Raw genomic sequence first — 21,185 nt, 5'->3', positions numbered from 1 at the left:
GTCCGCGATGTGTTCGTTTTGATAGCTAAAAGAAAGGTCGAAACTCGCCCGCGATAAGGAAGCTGTGGATAAGCGGGATTATATAAGCCGATCGCGTTAAAATAACTTGCTATTTCAGCTTAGTCATCCATATTGACCAATAACTAGCCTTTATTTCTGCAGATAGTCCAAGCGCCCCTCCAGAACCTCTTAAGCTTTATCCGGGGTCAACAACGCCATTTAATCTACACGTCGACTTCCTGTGTACGCAGAACTCTTGATAACACCACGCCACGACAGAGAAGTTCTTTATCCCTTCTTTATATCTCTTCTAGAACGCTCGCTCCCACTATAAACCATTTTAAATCTTTGATTCTTACCTGGTTAATGGATTGCATCCATTCTTGACTGAAGGGCCCAAATGTCATTGTTTTCCACAAAAGGAGTGGCTTTATTATAAGAGCCAGAACAAAATTTATTCCTGCATAACTCGAATACAAGACACTCACTGGAGACTACGACTTAATGATGTCGTGGTTTTTCAATTCGTGTCCCCGCGTTTTTGCGGCCGCGGTATTGCTTCGAGTGATTCTCCTATTTTACGGCCTCTATCAAGACTCCCATTCGCCTATGAAGTACACCGATATCGACTACTATGTTTTCACCGACGCCGCCAAATTTGTCTCTGAAGGGCAGTCTCCATATGAAAGAGCAACTTACAGATATACGCCATTGCTTGCATGGATTCTCCTTCCAACCACTTGGACGACGTTAGGTGGCCCACAGGTGTGGTTCTCATTCGGCAAAGCTTTGTTCGCAATCTCCGATATCATTGCTGGATGGTTGATCCTGCATATCCTTCGCTCCCATCAACGGATGGACATGGAAAGGGCCCTTAAATTTTCAAGTATCTGGCTTCTCAACCCAATGGTTGCTACCATTAGCACTAGAGGGAGCTCAGAGGGTTTCTTGTGTGTCATGATAATGGCACTCCTTTGGGCTGTCTTGGAGAAACGAATAACGCTAGCAGGTGTTCTACTGGGCTTGGGTGTACATTTCAAAATATATCCTTTCATTTACGCACCATCGATTATCTGGTATCTGGGTGATAAGGAAAGTGACAAATTCGATAAATCGAACGGGTTCACTATTAACAGCATGGTCAACTACGTTTCTCGGTTCCTTACGCCCCAGCGTATTATTCTCGGGTTGACATCCCTTGGTGTTTTCGCAGCCTTGAATATATCTATGTACATGCTTTATGGTGCCCCTTTCTTGCAACATACATATCTACATCACGTCACTCGTGTCGACCATCGCCATAACTTTTCCCCTTACAACATGTTACTATATCTATCTTCGTCTGAGATTGCCCAGGGTATACCTGGAAATAACTTTGAATCACTCGCGTTTATCCCACAATTGGGGCTTTCAGCAATTCTTATCCCGCTGGCGTTAGCGAAGAAGGACCTCGCGGGAAGCATGTTGAGTCAAACATTTGCCTTTGTTACCTTCAACAAGGTCTGCACTAGCCAAGTATGCTACAAGCCCTTATCCTGTGGAATGCGCGATGAGCCCATGGAAACGCTAACTGATGATCTAAATAGTATTTTCTATGGTATCTCGTGTTTCTACCACTATACCTTCCCCATTCATCCCTTGTCAGTCAACCGATTTTTGGAATCCTTGTTGCTGCCCTATGGGCAGGCGCACAGGTGAGTAAATTCCTCTGCGCTATTTAAGATACTTTGTGAGCCCGATTTAACGAAATTTTCCATTCAACTAGGCCCTTTGGCTTCATCAAGGTTTCCAGCTTGAATTCCTAGGGGTTTCCACATTTGTGCCTGGATTGTATCTCTCATCCCTTGCATTCTTCGCTATCAACATTTGGATTCTGGGGGTTATTATCTCAGATATTGGTTGTCTTCCTCGGGTAGGAAAAGATCACGATCATGGTAAGGTTAATAAACCGAGTCCCATAGCGACTGAAAAAGATATATAGTTCTTACTTCATTTCCTCTTCTCCTACCAAGGTAGCGGGAGTCAACCCGTTTTTTTTTTTAAATAAAAACCTCTAAGAGTCAAATGAATATCTGGATTCCTCTCCAACTCTAGTATGAGAACATGACTACTTTATTAAAATACAGCTCCGTGAATTCGCGCGAAATCAGCTGAATACAAAGGCTGGGGACCCCGGCAAAGACTGCAGGAATATCCAATGACCTCGATGATTTCTGTGTTAAGACTGGTAGCCACTTCTCCCCGAACCTATGCAAGGTCTTTGCATAACGTACCCGCATTTGAAAGAGTTCCGGAGTTCCCAGTACACCGTCCTGGAACACCTCCAAGTGAAGGACATCCTAGTTTAGAGCAGGCACCAAAAGCTTGCAGGGAGGGCAGCGCTCAGGCCTTTAAATGTTGAAGAAGTTAGCCGTCAACCAACAGACTCTACTTACCTTATTGACCCTTAACAGCCGCCTGCACCTCTTTCAGAAGTAAAACCAGGTTTGCTGCTTTATAGTACCTTCGGCTTTGCCTCCACGATCCTCAGCACCAAGGTACTATTCAGAACTTTCGTCAATATTATATTCTCTACTAAATAAATCGGTGATGATTTGATTCTCACTTGCAGTCAAATGACAGAATATCGAAGCTGGGATTTGTTGGAATATACAAGAAATGACTGACTCCATACCGAAGGATAAGGAGGAGTGGGAGAACGAAGCAGAAGAGTTTGACCCCATTCTCTGCGCAAGGCTATACAACCGCCTCATCCGAATCGGCTTTCATGGCAGCAATCGAGAGCAGGAGGGGGAGTCCCTTCGAACTAACTGGTTTGAAGTATGGAAGACAGATCCTAAGGTCGAAAAATGTCGAAAAATTCAGCCAACCGATAATCGAATTCCTTGAACAGATCGAAATAGCCGTCGGCAAAGATGGCACTGCTCCCTATCATGACGTACTAATCTATAATTTCTAGTCATTAATGTCACCAACGAGTATAGATGATGACCTAGGGCTAGAGGGAATGAAAGCTGATGACATTGACTGCGTCTGTCTGTTCCCAATCAATATCGGCCTGATTATAGATCTAGACGAACTCCGAGTTCGATATCTGCCTAGCTTCGTTGGATATCAGAACCTCGGGGATACCAGAGGCTGGTATTCGATGGAGCATGTGTTGCTTAACCTCAATTGTATGGCCGAGATTGGAAAATATGTGCCTGTTATTCGCAACGATGAGCCTGGAGTACATTGGAGCCTGGATAGAAAGCCGTTCCCTGGACAGGTTCCATTCTTGACCAGACCCTCGCTGCGTGGGAGGACCTGGTTGATACTATCGCTACACGTCTTTCTGATCATTCTTCCAAACGAGATACCCAGTCTGAACCGAAATGATTAGCTCCAGAGGACAAAATACCGCCCTCCATACGCGGGTTCACTCGTGGATTCCTACTGCGTGCATCAAGACCTCCTTTCAAATACATCGCTCCTGGGCTAATTGTCTACGATTCCGATGCCCACCGCCGCCAGTTCCTATGAAAAGGAACCAGTATGGGAATATGATATATGCCACATCATACAAGGATGTACGGTGTGGTGCACCACGATCCTATCATTCTGTTCCCATTCGAGGAGTCAGCGAGAAAGGAGGTTGCTGGGCTCTGGATCCTCCCCGAGGAGGACTGGGCAGATTCCATCCGGGAGGGAAAGAGTTCTATCGACATGCAGAGGATAAAGGAAAAGGGGACTGGTTTGACGTTGGAGAATGCTTCGATTTTCCACCACAAGTAGAAGTTGACTGCTAGATTGAGCCCTAAAGCAGATATATAAACACGATACACGAAGATTCTGACACCACCTCAACAAAAATTAGAAAATTGGCGAATACATGAGACGATGTACTCTATGGATGTATATTACTTTGCTATCCGTTCAGTCTGATATCGGTGATTTGGCGATTCTCCCCTTATTAATGGGGTAAATGAGACCCGCTCCTGCGTTGCTGGTTAATTTGTTAAATACTCGAGAACCTCGCATTTTATACCAGGAAATATATTATATTAAATCTGGCTACAAATTTTGGAAATCCCATTAGTCTAAAAGGAAATCAACAAGTACTAGGTAAGACTGATTGCTCACGAATCAACACACCGTAACAGATTAACAACTAGTCGGTGTGCATGATTTATCTAAACCCTCGGGTCTTTCATCATCCCACTCCCTTCGACTGTTCAATTATTCTCCTAGCGCCCATTTCTCCCGACACCATGCAATACAGGCCAAAAAATTAGATAACTTGACATGCCCTAGATGGGATCCGAAGAAGTAGCTTATCCGCGATCTAGCTACGAAAAGGGGTATTTTTAGTCAGAAAAAAAGTATCATGCAAAACAGAAATAGAAACAGCAAAGCTAGCTAAAATAGATTAATGGCGCCTTAGCGCAAAAATTATATGGTGACCGCGGCTAAAGTAGGCCCAGGCGAAAGGTGTATCAAGCGAGAGGTATGCATTCTCATGCCTTGGACTTATCGGCAATAATCCTGTAAGAACTCGTCTTTATGCTCAAAGGACGAGTTCGTGGGTATGATCTTGTCCCGGTCCTCGAATTGATCCCGTAATCTTCAAGGATGCCGTTATTTAATTCCTCAAATTGGGCCTCAGGTCTGGTTTCTTCAAGGGTTTTGAGGATAGCTTCACTCCATATACCCGTACAGCTATTGCCGACCAGTTGGAAATAGGGGTTCAGTAGCCCGCAGATGGAGTCCAGGTCTATGAATCGGATACGTATGTATTGAAGTGCAGCTAATGTACCAAGCGAGTGAATAGCAGCAATGATTAGCTTTTCAAACTCGATGATAAAAGACATGTTTGTGATGCCAGAGATATCAGTTGGTATAAGTGCACCGTCATCAGACTCGTGGCCCCAGCAGCAGGCTTTGACGACTAGGTCTATCGACTTCAGCTTTGACTTTTTCTGCGATGATAACACTGCTGCTCTCCCGGACAGGAAAAGGCTAGCGCAGACTTTTCCCGTGAAGGTCAGAGATTCTAGCTGGGGCATAATGGCGCCGAACAGACGACAAAGATGCTTTTCATCCTGAGGGTTTAAGAACCCACGTGAGCTCGTCTTACTGCAGAAGCCTTCAAGACTAATGTTGAGACGGGTCAGTTGTGGCGGGAATGTGCGAAGGACCTTCGAGATGGTGATGTGGGCTTCACGCTTTGACTTTGCGTAGAAGCAATGCCATTCACGCAGGTTGGGCAAGGCAGTAGATATATTAATCCAATGGCTGTAGTCTCTCATAATGTTCCATGCTCCCTTCATAATAAATGTCTGAATATTGGGAAGGAGAGGAAGGCTCTCTAGCCCACTATCTCCCCACGGGTCGCTTTCAAAATGGCGGATCATAGGTGGTTTCTTGCAATGGCCACCTTCCAGAGTCATCATCTTCGCGTCAGGAAATTGACATGCCACGCACTGAAATATTTCTTGTAATGTAGCATTGTGACTAGCCGATTTGAAATTGCAGTTTGTCCGGCTACTGGCGAGAGCGTCTAAGCCGCTCATAAATGATTCTACGGTGTTAGTCTCGATTACACCGAAGTTAGCCTGTCCGCTTTCCCGTCGGCTAGGAGGTGTAAAATGTGATTTTCTTAACCGATCACCCCAAACTGGAACCCAGATCTCAATATGCCTGACATATGATTTAAGGTGCGGGTGTGAGTCGAACCACCCAGCGCAGTCTGTAAGGCCATCTGTCGTTCCTTTAATTTGAACTGAGCGCGAACCAGTTAGCTTCGACGCGCTGCCACGAGTATTACGACATTTGCGTGCACTCACTATGACGGTAAATCCTGCCCTGAACTAATGCCCGGTACGCTCGAGAGACAAGAGCTAGATCTGACAAGGCTTTTCTACGTGGGTGCCGAAGTGCTTTGCTCCAGCTCGACGTGGTGACTGTTGCAGAAGTTATGGAGGCAAGCGTTGAGCCACGAACTCCAAGGAGATAGTCAAGGATCGTTTCGTGGATTTCGGGAGGAAGGTCGTTAAAGTGCGGGGGTAAGAGATATGTGTCCTGGCTGGTCGCTGCATCATCCATCTCTGTATCTATAGAACTCGACGAAGAAGGTTGCAGCTGTTGGTCTTGCAGATCGTCTGTCGAGGGTGCGGAGAGAGTGAATGTGCGAAGAGGAGGGTTGGTCGAGTCTATCGACATCGTAGCCGAGAGGAATGCATCATCCGGAGGTATATCGGTTGACGATACCATGGTTCTTCTTCGAGTACCGGTCTCTTACGGCAAAATCGCGTCAAAACCGGGGTCATCTACCGCTCTTCGCACTGCGAATTTTCCAGGACTATCTCCATGTTATATTAGCAAAGAGGACAAACGTCGTTTTCTTATGCAACGGCCGGGCCGGAAATGACAGCCCATATCCGCGAACATGGCTGGCTACCTACCAGTGCCACTCTCCTCTGACGGCCGAACCGTTGAAAACCGGTGACCTAGATCCCCCTCACTTCGAGCCCTGAAAATACAGTTTGTCAAGATAAGGAACCCCAGGTAAATGGCTAACCGGGCTTAGAAGAGCAGATGCCAGCTGGCAGGATAGCGGCCGGGGTATCCTATACCGTACTGTCGAGATTTTTAAGGGGATGGGCAGGCGATCAAGCAGGATAAGATAAGAGCGGACATGTGACTTCCTGGCGTCTAAACTGTATGTTTGCACACACGACAGCTGAGCGAGGCCTCCCCTCCAGTGACGCCACGCCCTAGACCGAATTGCAAGCAGAGAAAGGAAGAAAATCGAACGAAGGAGGCGTCAGGAGGCAGCCTTGGAGACCGAGAATGCCAGAATGTGAGACTGCGAGAAGGTTGAAGTCTGGAGAAGCCCGATCGGGCGCTGGGGAGGGCGGTGGGGAAGGGCAGAACCCGCAAGGTGTGACCTGGCAGAAAAACCCTTTTCGGGAAGGCGGCGAGAGGCGCCGGGCAGGGCTGTCCACGTGGTCTTGGTCTCGTGACTTCTTCTTCGCTTCCAATTCGCGGCGACCTCAACAGTATTCTTATCAATATACCTGCATTTAATGAGTTGTAGGATGTACGGAGTACGGCTGAGGAATATTCACTCGGAGCATGTATGTAAAAGTGAGCAGCGTGGAGTTTCAGCTGGCTGTAAACATGTTTATAACGCTATGGTTACGGAGTACAATATAGTGATATTAACTATTAATCAATGTGAATAGAATTAATGGAGCATTCTATCTTATGATGAAAATAGACATGTAGAGGCTTCATCTGACAATCACACGAGAATTACTGGGATAACTAGCTAACCAGTCAAGATTGTTAAACCCGGTATTGCCGAAGTGCCGGCCATCTCTATCCAAGCCGGCAAAACCCGAATGTCCACTTCTATAAGTAGTTGGATTAAATATATAAATAGGTAGATTATGATATAGGTAGAATATGCATTAGGAGATCAGTGTTAAGCTGTAACAGTCCATAGCTTTTTGACGTTAATAGTTCTAATTGTAGAGTGGATAGATTATGAGGGCATTAACTAAGTGGATATCTATTTCATACTTGTAAAGACATTATTATAACCGTAAGCGTTTAAACATCAAGCCAGCTATTTTGACGTGCATAATATGATCGGGCGCGCTTCCAACTCACACCGACCTCGCCTTGGCTGGCAATCTTCCCTCTACCGTTTCCAAAGCGACATTTAACACTCCCAGCCCCATGATAGCGACTATAGCGCAGCTATCAAATATGTCTTTGCAAATTCTCTTGGGCACTCGACCGCAGTTTTCCTGCAGCGCTCAGGTTTGACTTATTATTGAAGCTATTGGGGTAGGACGTCATCAGGAGTGAAAGCTATGTGAAGCAGGATTAGAACCAGCCCGTGGATAGATAAGGTATAAGTGTTTGGTAAAGAGCGTACAGGATGAGTCCCATTAGTATTCGCATTCGCAGAAGGGCACGGCTTCAGATCGTCGAAGTGATAGTCCCGTAGCGCGGCTTGGTCCTTTGGCATCTTCCCGGTATCCCGACTGCCGAAAGCCGGGGATGAATAGTCACGTGATATAGGGACCTCATGGGCAGGATAAGTAGGATCGGCCGAGTAGGAAGTTCCAGGTGAGACGGTGATGATAATAATATGCAGAAATAGACTGCTGGCTTGCCCGGTATTACCATGGGACTTCGGTGTTGCAGTCCCAGCCACGAAGTAACCAGTTGCCAATACCTTCGTACTGCCCGTATAGAACCTCGTCAGGGATAATCGAAGTCGGCTCTTCCACTCCAAATGCCAGCTGCGTATTATGGTCTATCACCGAAGCGAGAGGCAGGTACTCATCGATGGGGGCCGAGGCGGGGTCCATGGGCGTTTTCAGCTCTGCCAGTATACCCGCAGTCATCATATCAGAGACGGTTCTGGCATATTGGTCATCTTCCTGCCTGCCCGAGTCCCCTATTTCATGCGGATAGTTGGCTAGCATGACGTCTCCCAGTCGACATAAATCAGTACCAAAGCCGCAGAAAGTAGTCTGTTGGTCGGTGGTGAGAGGTGTAGGCTGTGGCCTGTCTGCGGGCCGAGCGGCCTTTGCAGTTTCATCAATCATGCTCTGCAGGGCTTTCAGGCTACCGATTGCAGAAGGCCAGCGTTTGGAAAGCTCCTTTTGAGAGTTACAGATTATCCGGAGGTCTTGTTGGGCTCGTTCCCAGAGATGGGGGTAAGAGTAGCATGATGCGAGACCGACACCGGATGCGAGGAGATAGAAGGTGAAGATGGGGCCAAGGAAGCGAATTTCGTCCCTTGCAAGGAAATCTTCAAATATTCCTGCGATGAAGGATGAGGCGAGGATGGCAGCTGCTGAAGGGGTATTTCCCGGGGACGAGGTGCGGTAGAGAATGGCTAGAATGACAAAGTAGGTGACGTGTAATTGACGTGCTTCGAAGTTATAAGGCATGAGCACTAGTTTCGAGGTTGCCGACCCTTCTGATGGACAGACTCTGCGGAAGAGACGGAGTTGTTCCGGTAGTTCTCTGGACCATCTATAAAGAGCATTCTCAATGCTTATTCTCCGTTGTCGCGTCAGAGCTCGGCGACAGCAACACTGAGTAACCTCTCCAAGGAGCGCCGATATCTCGACATGTGCGGAAAATAGGGCATCGTTAGCGCTGCATCCGTAGAAGTCCTCGGGCGTGAGAGGCCGAACGTCGTTATCCTCTACGTTAATTGCCCGTGGTCGTCCATGGCTAGCGGATATCAAACAATCTCTTGCCTAAAGTATGTTAAATTTTCATGTACAACTAATGAATAGACGGAGGTAGGCAAAATCTTACATATAGAGTCCACCATAGCCTGCGTCGTAGGGCAGCTTCTCGCCCAGGTGGCGGCTCCTTGTGTAGACCGATTTGATACGCCAGACCAACGCCGATGCGATTCCAGAATCCGCTGGTATTAATAGAAACATGTTCTGGCCCCTCGGGATTATACCAGTGCAAGATACACACGGCAGTTATAACAGTGATGGTATTCTTCTCGTACCCGGACCAAAACAGCGCCTTTGCTCGACGGTAAAATTCATTAGACGATGCATAGGCTGTGACGGCCGGGGCAGATGACACCCTACTTGCGGCAAGAAAGACAGCCTGAAGCAGTAATATCGACGGCTGGCTGTCACGACGTTCCATGAGCCAGCTTCTCTCGACGATGGGCATCCACGGTGCACACCGTTTCATGAAGGTATCTATGAGCCCATCCCTGACGGCGCGAGGCGGGAGATCAAAGGCATGCTGGAGCTGAAGGATCTGTATATCTTCTTCCATCAAACTCTCTGTGGCCACGGCGGGATAGGCCTTCGCTCGATCTTCGTTCAACGGAAGCTCGCCTCGAATATACTCCGACCGGCCGAGGAAGGTCGTACTACCCCCCGAAGCCGACTCATGTGGGCCGGGTTCCAGCTGCTGATGCCGAACAGGCACCGAACTGGGGGTATTTTGCGAATACAGGGTGTTGCCATCAGCGTCTTGCACCGCTGATGAGGTCGCTGGCGTCTGGCTCGTATTGTTATTATTATTTGGCGCCGTGGAGCCGGGGCCCCCTGAGGAGTCCGATGTGCCGGAAGGATGGCCGTCGGCAAGGATAGAGCGACGAGGCTCCCATCCCGGATACCCCGACTCCCACTGCGAGCGCGACGGAGGCAGTAAAGGCGTAACGCTGAGCTGGTCAGTGGGAGTTGAGTCTGGTTCTTCCTTGGTGGTGTCCGTCGCGACCTTCCGGCGTTTTCGCTTGCGCTCGCGGGGTCTTGAACATGCGACGGAAAAAGAGTGTTTTATTAGCCCAACGTAAAAACTTTTTACTACGAACGCCAAATAAATGCGCGCGAGTAAGAGGGTAGGGTAGATTCATCCGTACGAGCATGTCCAGTGATTCCTAGCACAGTTCGAGCACTGCTGGCCGCCGTCCGGATATATACAGCGAATCTGGGGGGGACGCCGGCACCGTCGGCCTTCGGGTTAGTCGCTGGAAGCTTAACAGCGCGATGGCAGAGAACGAAAAAGGAGAAAAAGGGGGCAAGCAGTGCTATATCGGCCAGCACGAACACGCCAGAGAGCGCATCGTAGTATAGACGACTTACCTTCTTCTTGTTGCAGGCGACACACGCTGAAGCGGCTCGCAGCCGGGGTGGGCTTTCGCCGGCCATAGCGTTGGAAGTCGCCGGAGTGTGTGAAGCCTCGTTATCGCCCATCCAGCCGGCCACAACGCGCGCAGAAATAGGATAGTAAAAGAGATAGTGTAGAGAAGAATGCGACAGAGCACGTCGCCGCGACGGTCCAGCTGGCGGGGAGGGAGGGAGGGCGGAGGAAGCGATTTCGATCGAGAGCGACAGCCGAGTTCGATTTTCTTCGCTGGCGGGTGGTGGATGGCACTAAATGCTGCCTAGCGAATGGGTTCTCTCTGTGGGGGTGAGAAAATGAGGCCGGAGACTGCGATGCAGGCTGCGAGAGAGAGCTGGGATTAGGCCTGGCGCCGACAAGCCATCGCGGGCCTCGAGGGGATGGTCGGGATGCGATTCGATGTTCGACCGTCGGGCTACGATGGTTGGGCTGTTAATTATCCGAACTGAAATTCTTAGCTGCCTGCGCAACCGCGGGTTAAATACGATGCGATGCACATCAAAACAACAGGTCACATAATTCGAACAGGGATATATTCTTCGCCTTCGCCTTCGGCCTGCTATCTACTACGGCTATTCTATCTGCAGAGGAAATGTAACCGGATTTTCAATAGACGTCTGCCATCGTCTGAACCTAATCAGTCGACAGAAATCCAGTACATCAGGTAGTTGCCGCATCCCGAGGGACGCAGGTCAAGCCATCAATCTCAGCACATCTTCGGCACAAAAACAACCATGGAGTGGATTGTATTGTAATTTGACATCCGTGCTGGGGTGGAATTCCATCCAGAGCTAAGGAAATGGAAAGGGACTGGAAAAGGACTGGAAAGGACTGGAAAGAACTGGAAATGGGGCGGAAGGGGGAAGATCCCGGCCTCCCTGTATTACATTATTAGTATGGACGTCAAAAAGTAGCATATCATACAGTAGAATGGTTTCATAGATGCAAAGAAGAAGTGGGCCGAAGAAGTCGTAAATGCATATCGCGATACAGAGCCGGCGACTTATAGCTCGCCGCCGTGAGCTTGGGCTGATGCCGGAGTGAGTAGCCCTTTTTTGAACTGGTCGAGGGCCAGGTCGAATCTGGCACCGAACATCCAGGCGACACCGAGCTGTACACACATGTTAACTTGGTCAAGGGATAGAGGGATTGGGGTACGCACCATGCTCAATGTGACGAATATTAGGACGCCGAAGATGGTCAGCATGATGAACATGGTGTCCTTCTTTGCCTCTGCGTCCGCCCTGTCCTTGGCCAGGTCCTCGGGGGATTTCTCGTTGGTTAGTCTTCGAATAGCGGCCTCTGGTGATTGGGAGGGGAAGATGCGCTCAACGACTTTCTCGACCTGTCGGTTATATTAGTAACAACGTAAAAGCAGGCCACAGAGCAAAATAAATAAATAAAATAAAAACTAACATGTCCACAGGCAACACTAATCTTTAGGAAGTTTGGATCTTTGGACGTGTTCTTCTGGTGAATCGCACGGGCATATCGACGGAAGACATCGCAGGCAACTCGGACGTTTTGCGTGGAGTCTATCATGAGCCGACAAGCTGTGCCCTTGGTTATCTTGATGTTCCGCTCAAACATGCTACTGTTTCGGAAGCACAGTTCCAGAGTCGAGATGGCCATGGTCTGGGGGATGCAACAGAAGTTAAACACACTCTGTTCCCTCAACGCTGACAGATAATAAATGCAATCCTCTACGTGCGAGAGGGCATTCAGGATCATGTCAGAGCTACAGTTCAGCGCCTGCTGGCGGAACTCGGGCTTGAAGAGGTCGTCAAACTCCTTGACGTGCCTTGACCAGATCTCTCTGGGCCAGAAGCGGCGCTTATCGTCACGGTCTTCCCGTACGTCACGGATAATGTTAGTCTTCTGGAGGAATCGGCCCATGGAGATGAACAGATCGGGACGGTCGAGGAGCTCCTTTCGCGCAAACTCGGCTTCTACGAACAGGCGGGTGAGGCCCTCGCCGACAAGACCGGCCACATAGTAGCAGTAAAGATCATAGTCTTCGACAGTCTTGACTATCTCGTCGTCCTTTTCTCCGCGTCTGGCATAGTCAGCCATGCCGTTGCCCATCTTGTCGGCTATATCCTTGATGATAACCTTGTAGGCCGGCTTTATCTTCTTGAACTCTGTTATGACGTTATGGAACTGAACCAGCAGCTCCCGGTCTTTCTCCTCCGGCCGGTTCCCAGTGAAGGACCAGCCATCCTGTTCAAGAATGTCCTTGAATCCCCGTAGCAAAGGCTCCTTGGAGTCAAGCGGTATCGACGTGTCATCCTCGACCGTGTCCAGGCCGCGGAGGATGAGATAGAAGAGACATATGGGCATCAAGAGCTCCGGGTGGAGTTCCATGATGACGGCATAGAAACTTCTGCTGGTGAGCTTGAGAAACTCGTAGCATTTCTTCTCCGTTTCCGTCTCGGACGAGGGGTCTCTTGTATGTACGGGCTCATGGTACGTTGTCCTTCAGGGGGCGAGCATGTCAGCAAGGGAAGAAAAAAACGCGCGTCACGAGTGGCTCGGAATGTGCGTCCGCGCAAAAGGTACGAACCATTGGATGATTGATCTGAGCTCCTGAGGGTGACAGAGGTAGTAGACGATCTCTGTAGCCTTCATTGCGACGGTTTAAGTAGATGCCGAGGGAGAAGAGGAGAACCGAAGACCACGCATGCAAAGCTCGAGAACCAGCTCCAAACGAGACAGAGACGGCCAATTACAAGTGTAGGTGTTGCGAAGACAGAGACAGCAGAAGAGACGGTGCGACAGAGGAGGGAGAGAGTAATTGAGTAGTCGTGGAGGAGTTGGAGGATGGCAGGCAAAAGCGTAGAATGTGTAGAGAGAGAAAAAGGAGAAGGAAGAAAAAACAAGCGGAAGAAAGCAAGTTACCCCTTTGTGGCCTTAGTCAGCATCACCGCCAGCATCAACAGCATCACCAGCATCAAGCAGTATCAACGATCAGTATCAAAGATCAAGTAGTATCAGGATAGGAGAAACTAAGGACTCTGGTGAGCCACGTAGAAGTCCTACATCTCGGCGGTGTTCAGTTACAGCCTCCTGCGTCGGACGAACTCGAGGGCACTGAGGCTGCGATGCCCCGCGCCACAGCAGGCGACGACAAGACGGAGATAGAGATAGGCTGTGTAGTTCTGGTAGATACGTTAGCAAGAGGTGAATACATGGACCGTCTCTGTCTGCGGTGACCAGTACTTCGAGGACGGAGATAAAAATATAAAAAGAAAAAGGTCGAGTTTGATGCTAAAAATCAGCTGTGAAAAACCTTATTGGAGGGAGGTTGAGATGATGACGATCGGGAGGATGAACTCGCTCTTTAATACTGCTTATATAGAACATTAACCAGACTCTACGGAGTACATATTCTGGCATCCTCTGCCCATAGTCTCTACACTTTGACTACGGCTGCACTACGCCTGCTCTACTCTCCCGTTCTTCTGTTCTACTGTTCTTCTGGCTTCCTGCCCCTGTTGGTCCCCGAACTGCCCCTCAGACAGAACACCCCGAGAATACGGAGGCCTTGACAACGCCATTCCGCGAAGATGGTGGTAGATACTTCATACTACGACGCCCTGGGCGTGCCTCCAACGGCTACGCTGCTCGAGATCAAGAAATCATACAGGAAACTAGCGATCACAACGCATCCGGGTTCGTTCTCAGCTCGCTGCCTAGACAGTGCCCGTTCAACTGCTTACCCTCTGAGATAGACAAGAATCCCGGCGACGAAACCGCGCATACCAGATTTCAGGCTGTAATTCTTCCATTTCCCTCACCAGCTGGTTACAATGTTTTACCCTGGAAGGTGAACTAACAGGCACCCGTTGGGGTTTTTGACAGATCGGAGAAGCCTACCAAGTTTTGAGCGATGAAACCCTACGAAAACAATATGATAAGTTTGGAAAGGATAAGGCTGTGCCTGGTGGTGGATTCGGTATGCAGTACCCTCCCCGTTGAAGGAAGAATGTGATAGGAAACTGACAGACATGCGTTCCTGTAGAGGACCCCGCGGAGCTGTTTGGCATGATATTCGGTGGTGAAGCTTTCGTCGACTGGATAGGTGAAATATCGCTCATGAAGGATCTCACCAAGACCATGGACATCACCATGCAGCAAATGGAGGAAGACGAAGAGCTTGCAAAGGAAGCCGAATCCAAGCTCCACGTAAATACCCCCGCACCATCGCAACCCGGTGAAAAGTCGACTCCTGCCCCATCTGCCACCGTCGTCGATGATGAAGAAACCAAGAAGGAGAAAGCTGCGGGAACTACTGCGGCTGCTGGAGCTGCTGGGGCTACTCCAGAAGCCAGCTCCGGCACCAGCACCCCGCGGCGGCAGTTGGGCCAGCAGGCAATCATGGATAAATCCGAGGAAGAAGCTAGAATGCAAGCTGAAGGCCTGACACCCGAGGAGAAGGAACTACGAAAAAAGGAGAAGAAGAAGGGTCTCTCGAAGGAACAACGAGAGCAACTCGCTGCATTTGAGCTAGAGAGGAAGAAACAGCGTGAGGAACGAGTCAACACCCTTTCGCGCAAACTGATAGATCGACTCAGTGTCTGGACCGAGACGGATAAGGGGCCCGATGTCACCACCGCGTTCCAGGAAAAGATCAGACTCGAAGTCGAGAACTTGAAGATGGAATCGTTCGGCCTGGAAATCCTACACGCTATCGGAAGCACGTATCACTCCAAGGGAACGTCTTTCCTTAAATCACAGAAATTCCTCGGCATATCTGGATTCTTCTCAAGGCTGAAGGATAAGGGTAACCTCGCCAGGGAGACATGGACTACCATCTCCACTGCTTTGGATGCACAGATGACGATGGAGGAGATGGCCAAGCTAGAAGAAAAGGGAGGTGAGGATTGGACCGATGAGAAGAAGGCAGAGTATGAGAAGAGAGTTACCGGAAAGATTCTTGCCGCTGCTTGGCGAGGAAGCAAGTTCGAGATCCAGAGTGTCCTGCGCGAAGTCTGTGATCAGATCTTGAATGATAAAGCAATCCGTCTGGAGAAACGGGTAGAGCGTGCCCAGGCCCTTGTCGTCATTGGAAGATATTTCCAACAGGCACGTCTTCCTCCTCCCCCCTTGTAACAGCTCCGGGTGATAGACCACCACTAACATTCCACTCAATAGGCCGAACGTGACCCTAACGAAGAAGGAGAGTACATGGCTTTTGAAGAGCTAATGGCAGACAGCATGGCGAAGAAGGATGATAAGAAGAAATCTGCCGCAGCAGCAGCATCAGCAAAACAACCCGAACCAACCTCCAGCATTTAGAAGTAATCACCCACACAGCTCGTTGACGATTGTTCATGTTTCTAGAAGGAATTCTCCGCCACTGTTCGGTCGTTTTGTTCCGTTTCTTGCATCGATTTTAATTTGTTCAAGTCGATTCTCATTTGGTATTCCCCCCTCTCTCACTCGTAAATAGATAATCTGTCAAAATTCCGCCGGCCATACCTCTTTTCTCTCAGAAAATTTCTTAAACACGTTCCTCCTTGTATGTATGTGGTCATTTATATAATGGATTCAAACGAGGCTTAGTAGCTTCTGTGACCATGTCATATGTATATCAATGATACTAGGTGATAATCTTATACACGCAGTTTATTAACAAAGTCATGACCAAAATTGCCATCACATGAAGAATGCTAGCCCGAACAATTAGGGAATGGAGTACAATAAGGGGGTATCATATATGTACAGTTGCAAATGATGCTGTTTGGTAACAACAAAAGGAAGTAGATGGGGTATGTAAGGCAGTTGCTGCATTGCCTGGTTCCGTCAGGCAAGAGTGTGTACCAAAATGCAGAGGTTGCCAGCAATAGAGAAAGGAAAGGAGTAGAGAAGGCCGAGTTTGGATGCCCCGTATCAATAAATCAATCAACCAACGCCAGTCGCTCGCTTAAGAAGTTTCCGTCCAGATACACCCGCAGTATTATATTCAACAAAAAGGGAAAACGCTCGGATGAAGAGATATGCAAAGACATAGTAGTGTAAAGGCGTCTAGTACCTATGACAAATGAAAAGAAAATATGAAAGGCCAGAGCAAGGAATGGGATTACAGCTTCACGTCTCTCCGGTAGGCGAAGGATGATCACTGGTATCCCTAAGGGGTATAGAAGGGGGCGGTTCGGATGCCTCAGGTTGTCCGAGTGAAGGTACATCAGAAGGGCAGGGTAGTTCCATCGTAGGGCTTAGAAGACCCTTGCTATTGCTAAAATAATCACCATCGAACTCATCCGGAGCAAGAACCCGCCCACCAACTTCGATGTCGCTAACATGGACATTGTATTCCAAGGCTTTCTTAGCTTCAGATATCAAATTCTCTGTCCACCCGAGACACCGCTTGATGCTTTGGTTCATTTTCTGGCTGTCGATAAGTAATTGTTGGTGTTTAGAAAGGTCAAGCAATAGCCGGGTTTCGTCCCTGGCTCGATGCTTCTCATCATGTTCTGCCACACCACCAGAGCTCATATTGTCATCCTCGGAACTCGAAGGTTCAACTTCGTCGTCCGTGTCGGTTAGCTCATCGGCCGAGTAGCCAGAGGACAGGTGAGAATGGGAGTAATCTTCAGTATCGTCTCCGTCGGCTTCGCTGAGTATCGACAGCCCACCTGACACTGACCGGCGAGATGGTGTCATAGATAACCGGCCTGAACGGCTTAAACGACGGAAACGACGTAGTTCCGCATTCTGCTTTCGCATTTCTCGCTCCAGAGCACGGTTTATGGCTAGGAGGGATGAATTGCTGATTTCTAGGTCCAACACTTTTCGCTCCCGTCTCGCGTTGGCAGCCAGTTCATTCATTCTCTGCAGTTCATTACCATCATCTTTGGATGGGCTAGGGGCTCGTGGGAAGAGGTGCTGTGATATATCTTCTGACGAAGGTGATGGATTATGGGAGATTCCAGGACTCTGATCGACCGAGCCATTCGCGGATTGGGGTTGGGGTGTGCCGTCTTGGTTGAGTGTAGGGCGACGGATTAGTGGGCTAGCGAGAAAGGAATGTTTCCGGCCAACGGTTTGTGTAGAGTCACAGCTGGGAGATTTCATATGGCCGAATCTATGGGGGCTCTCGGGCGTCTGCTCATTGCGATAAGTAAAATTGGATATCTGAGGGAAGGCCCTTTCCTGTGCCGGCACAAGTTTTGGACTAAAGGTATGCTGCTCCGCTGCACTGCCTGTAAATTGCTTAGGTTGGGTTGTTGACGGGGGTGTTTCTTGAAGTCGGGGGGAGACAAATAACTCTGGCGGTTTTATAGGGGTGGGTTGTGCGAGTACAGGCTTCTTGACCGGAACCGGCTGCTTGTATGAGGAATCCGCGGAACTGGTAGGTCCTTCTGTCCTGCCATCGGCGTAAATAAAGGTTTTGGGAGCTAGATATGGGTTTGCTGGTGGTTGAGGCTTCGGTTCAATGTCGTATGAGGAAGACGTTGAGGAACGGGCGTCGTCTGCGCGAAAGAACATCGGGGTACCAACAGAGCTGCCACATGATGAAGCCGGACGATTGTTTGACACATAGCCAAAAGTTTCACTGCTCATGCTCTTCGCTCTCGAGACTCTTAAATTTAAGCTCGTCTGCTCATGGGGGCTAGGCGATGCCTCCGTGTGATTTCCCTTTGAGGTCCCCGGGTTGGCGAGACGGGGGCCAAGATGGCCCGGAGGAGTGGGCGTTGCAGCCGGAGACAAGTTTCCATCCTTTCGGGCCTTTCTCTGACCAGATCGTGGAGTGATATTCGCGTTGAGAATAGTAGAGGAGTTGGGCGTCGACGCTTCAGGGGTGCGGGCACTATTCGGGCTCGGGGAGTCAAAGTGTGCAAGTTTTCGAGGCAGGTGAGAATTGAAGCCAGCCAGCTTTGGTGTCAACGGAGATCTGTTGGACCTAAAGGCAGAGTTGGCTTGTGAGATGTGCGGTTTGCCGGACGTGCTGTTGTTTTGTTTATCTGATAGTGACATCGTGATCAATAGTGAGATAAACAAAGCTCGCTGTATGGCATAGCGAGTGACGGGATGGGGCAGGGTGCATAATGGCCACAGCCAAACCACAGATATCTCAGCTGAGCGTGCCTTCGACTTGCTTCGAATTGTCACTCGGCGGCGGTTTGGGCGTCGTTGTTGTTGAGGTTGCGATCAGATGTTTCGCGGGTCAATAATCTCGTGGTTTGTTTCCGTCATAAAGCCACAGCACTAAACGGATCTAGCGCCGAGGGCCCGTTGATGTTTGCATCATCGCTTCATGCTCCTGGTAAATATCATAACAGGGCCATATATATAATAAGTCGAAGCTGATATTTATGATGTGATCTAGAGTGTGATGATATATGGAATCCGGTCTATCTGATGGGTATATACATGCATATAAACGTTAAAGAAAAGCTAGCTGAAAAATGGACGTTTGCGGACGCTGGTTGCTTCACCGACGGCCTTTCTCTTGTTTAACTGAGTAGACGGGCTGTCTTCCGATCCCAGGGTTCCCTGGACGATCTCTTTTATAGTCTCCCTTGACAGACAATAATCCACATGTTGGTTAAACTGGGTGTGGTCTGGTGGCTGTGGGATCGAGCAAATCGGGCAAAACCACTTCTCCAATTTACCCGTCTCGGCGGCATCAGGATCCTTATCGTTTCCATTTTGGTATGTCTTGTCCCTTGACTCTAGTTCCTGGCTCAGGTTTTCCAGGCTCTCCATATCATCCATGCGTTCCTGGCTCGCCGCCGCCTCAAACTCCTCCTCCATAGACAATATCGCCTCGTTGCCTGCCTCGGAACTAACGAGTGATATCTGGGCAGGATCGCTTCTATTGAAGAAGTTGAATGTTCCCTTTTTTGTGCTGACAATATTTGCGCAACGAAGGCCCATAAGGCGGATTTTCATCTGGGGCCGCTCTTTGTATAGTTTTGTCAACAGGGGAAGTGAATACTTGTAGAGATCGTCAGCCAACAACAAAGGTTTGGGGGCCACGGTTTGGCGAGATATGACTTCAAAGGTATGAAGCTTCACTTTCAGCACAAGAGTACGGCCTTTCACTTCTGCGGCCCGTAAATCGTTCTCAAGTTCGGTTGCTGTCGACCTTAGTTTCTCTTGGAGTTGGAGAAGATCGCCAAGGTCTCCAAAAGTATGCTCTGTGCCGACACTCTTCCTTTGAAATGTCCCAGCCGGCTGCACTCGCGTTCTTCCAAGGCCCAGGGCGCAGTGCATCAAGAAACAAAACGCCTTCTGCCCAAACAGTTGAGCTAACATGCCACGGAACTGATAAATATCTCCACAAGTCGTTATCCCTATGGCACCGAGTTCACGCTCAAATACCCGTCCGATGCCATTCACCTTTCGAACTGGAATCTTGGCCATGAACTCCATGATTGCAGTGCGTTCACTAGGGACATGGAATTGTCCGTTGGGTTTATTCCAATTTGATGTTATTTTCGCGATTTTGGCATTAGCAGCAATACCAGCAGAAACTGTTACCCCCGTTTGAGCGGATACTTCATCACGTAGCTGTTTAATTGCAACCTGAGGATCCATATCATTGACAGCGCAGTATTGGGTGATATTGATATAAGCTTCATCGACACTTGCGCTTTCAAATTCTGGGTCATAATTCGCCAGGATAGCCCGGATCTCTCGCGCTTTTGCATTGTATTTCTCATAATTCTGAGGTAAACAGATCAACTGAGGACAGAGCTTTTTCGCCACAAAACTAGCCATACCACTTCGACATCCAAACTTTCGGGCGTGGTAGTTGCAGGTCGTTAGGACGCCTTTACCAACGGCCATTGGGACATCTCGTAGCTCAGGTCTGTCCAGTTCTTCGACAGCCGCAAAGAACGCATCACAGTCAATGTGTACAATAGACTGCGAAAGATCGCGGCGCAATTCAAGGTCCGCAATATATTCATCTGCTTGACGAATGCTGTGGGATAGGTCCTGCTTTTCTAGCTTTGCCTTTTGTGCTAGTATCCGCTGGATCTTTTCTGTCAATACCTGATCACGGGCCCTTTCATGGTTGAAGAATTTTGACCCTTTCGAAGCATTGTATATAATCTCTGATACCTTGTAGAAATCATAAGCTCTTCTGAAGTAGATAACGGACTAAGGCTCTTGATTTTGGAATCATACTTTTTGTTGGTCTACTGTATCCTGACCAGCTTTGGTCAAGGACGGCCCTAGGAGCTGGTATTTGAGTGTATCATGCCCGCTGCGTGAACCTCTCGCATCATGGTCCTCACCAGCCGTGTCGTGCGCGTTTTCTTTGGCTGCCGGTTCCGTGTTGGTGGACATATTTCCATGATTCTAGCAATCGATCGATATTGCAAAGACATTATTCAAAGCTCACGTCGTCCATGCTCGGCCAAGGTGTAAACTCCGCAGCTCTACGGAAGTAATCCTCGAGAACTAGGCCCCCAAAGTCACTTAAAGAAGCTTCAGCCTCAAGTTTGGATTACTAATACATCACATGATACGATTCAACATATATTCTAGTCCCGTGACTACAG

The 21,185-nt window shown here is 48.9% G+C and overlaps 7 protein-coding genes across 7 annotated transcripts; 2 read left to right on the top strand and 5 right to left on the bottom strand.

The window, feature by feature from the left end:
• Positions 1 to 609: 609 nt before the first annotated feature.
• GIQ15_05939 (GPI mannosyltransferase 1) lies at positions 610 to 3,774 on the top strand (the record flags this gene model as incomplete). The annotated part of the gene is made up of 8 exons (XM_033553356.1): positions 610 to 1,515; positions 1,587 to 1,694; positions 2,454 to 2,537; positions 2,680 to 2,820; positions 2,960 to 3,229; positions 3,286 to 3,328; positions 3,383 to 3,512; positions 3,567 to 3,774. The coding sequence occupies 8 exons, from the start codon at positions 610 to 612 to the stop codon at positions 3,772 to 3,774; spliced, it is 1,890 nt and encodes a 629-aa protein (XP_033404500.1).
• A 722-nt stretch (positions 3,775 to 4,496) lies between these two features.
• Positions 4,497 to 6,252, bottom strand: GIQ15_05938 (uncharacterized protein; the record flags this gene model as incomplete). The annotated part of the gene is made up of 2 exons (XM_033553355.1): positions 4,497 to 5,761; positions 5,826 to 6,252. The coding sequence occupies 2 exons, from the start codon at positions 6,250 to 6,252 to the stop codon at positions 4,497 to 4,499; spliced, it is 1,692 nt and encodes a 563-aa protein (XP_033404499.1).
• Positions 6,253 to 8,174: 1,922 nt separating this feature from the next.
• GIQ15_05937 (Transcription factor) lies at positions 8,175 to 10,739 on the bottom strand (the record flags this gene model as incomplete). Its single annotated transcript, XM_033553354.1, has 3 exons — positions 8,175 to 9,269; positions 9,331 to 10,349; positions 10,406 to 10,739. 3 exons carry the CDS (start codon positions 10,737 to 10,739, stop codon positions 8,175 to 8,177), a joined length of 2,448 nt encoding a protein of 815 aa, XP_033404498.1.
• A 932-nt stretch (positions 10,740 to 11,671) lies between these two features.
• On the bottom strand, positions 11,672 to 13,296 carry GIQ15_05936 (squalene synthetase; the record flags this gene model as incomplete). Its single annotated transcript, XM_033553353.1, has 4 exons — positions 11,672 to 11,779; positions 11,831 to 12,013; positions 12,085 to 13,144; positions 13,232 to 13,296. The coding sequence occupies 4 exons, from the start codon at positions 13,294 to 13,296 to the stop codon at positions 11,672 to 11,674; spliced, it is 1,416 nt and encodes a 471-aa protein (XP_033404497.1).
• Positions 13,297 to 14,234: 938 nt separating this feature from the next.
• GIQ15_05935 (uncharacterized protein) lies at positions 14,235 to 15,966 on the top strand (the record flags this gene model as incomplete). The annotated part of the gene is made up of 5 exons (XM_033553352.1): positions 14,235 to 14,340; positions 14,400 to 14,443; positions 14,530 to 14,623; positions 14,690 to 15,705; positions 15,823 to 15,966. 5 exons carry the CDS (start codon positions 14,235 to 14,237, stop codon positions 15,964 to 15,966), a joined length of 1,404 nt encoding a protein of 467 aa, XP_033404496.1.
• A 792-nt stretch (positions 15,967 to 16,758) lies between these two features.
• On the bottom strand, positions 16,759 to 18,648 carry GIQ15_05934 (uncharacterized protein; the record flags this gene model as incomplete). The annotated part of the gene is made up of 1 exon (XM_033553351.1): positions 16,759 to 18,648. The coding sequence occupies one exon, from the start codon at positions 18,646 to 18,648 to the stop codon at positions 16,759 to 16,761; it is 1,890 nt and encodes a 629-aa protein (XP_033404495.1).
• Positions 18,649 to 19,068: 420 nt separating this feature from the next.
• Positions 19,069 to 20,970, bottom strand: GIQ15_05933 (uncharacterized protein; the record flags this gene model as incomplete). The annotated part of the gene is made up of 2 exons (XM_033553350.1): positions 19,069 to 20,742; positions 20,809 to 20,970. The coding sequence occupies 2 exons, from the start codon at positions 20,968 to 20,970 to the stop codon at positions 19,069 to 19,071; spliced, it is 1,836 nt and encodes a 611-aa protein (XP_033404494.1).
• Positions 20,971 to 21,185: the final 215 nt, after the last annotated feature.

This window comes from Arthroderma uncinatum (genome assembly GCF_011692745.1).
Source record: "Arthroderma uncinatum strain CBS 119779 chromosome Unknown scaffold4, whole genome shotgun sequence".
Lineage (NCBI taxonomy): Eukaryota > Fungi > Ascomycota > Eurotiomycetes > Onygenales > Arthrodermataceae > Arthroderma > Arthroderma uncinatum.
This window is presented reverse-complemented; position numbering and strand designations above follow the sequence as displayed.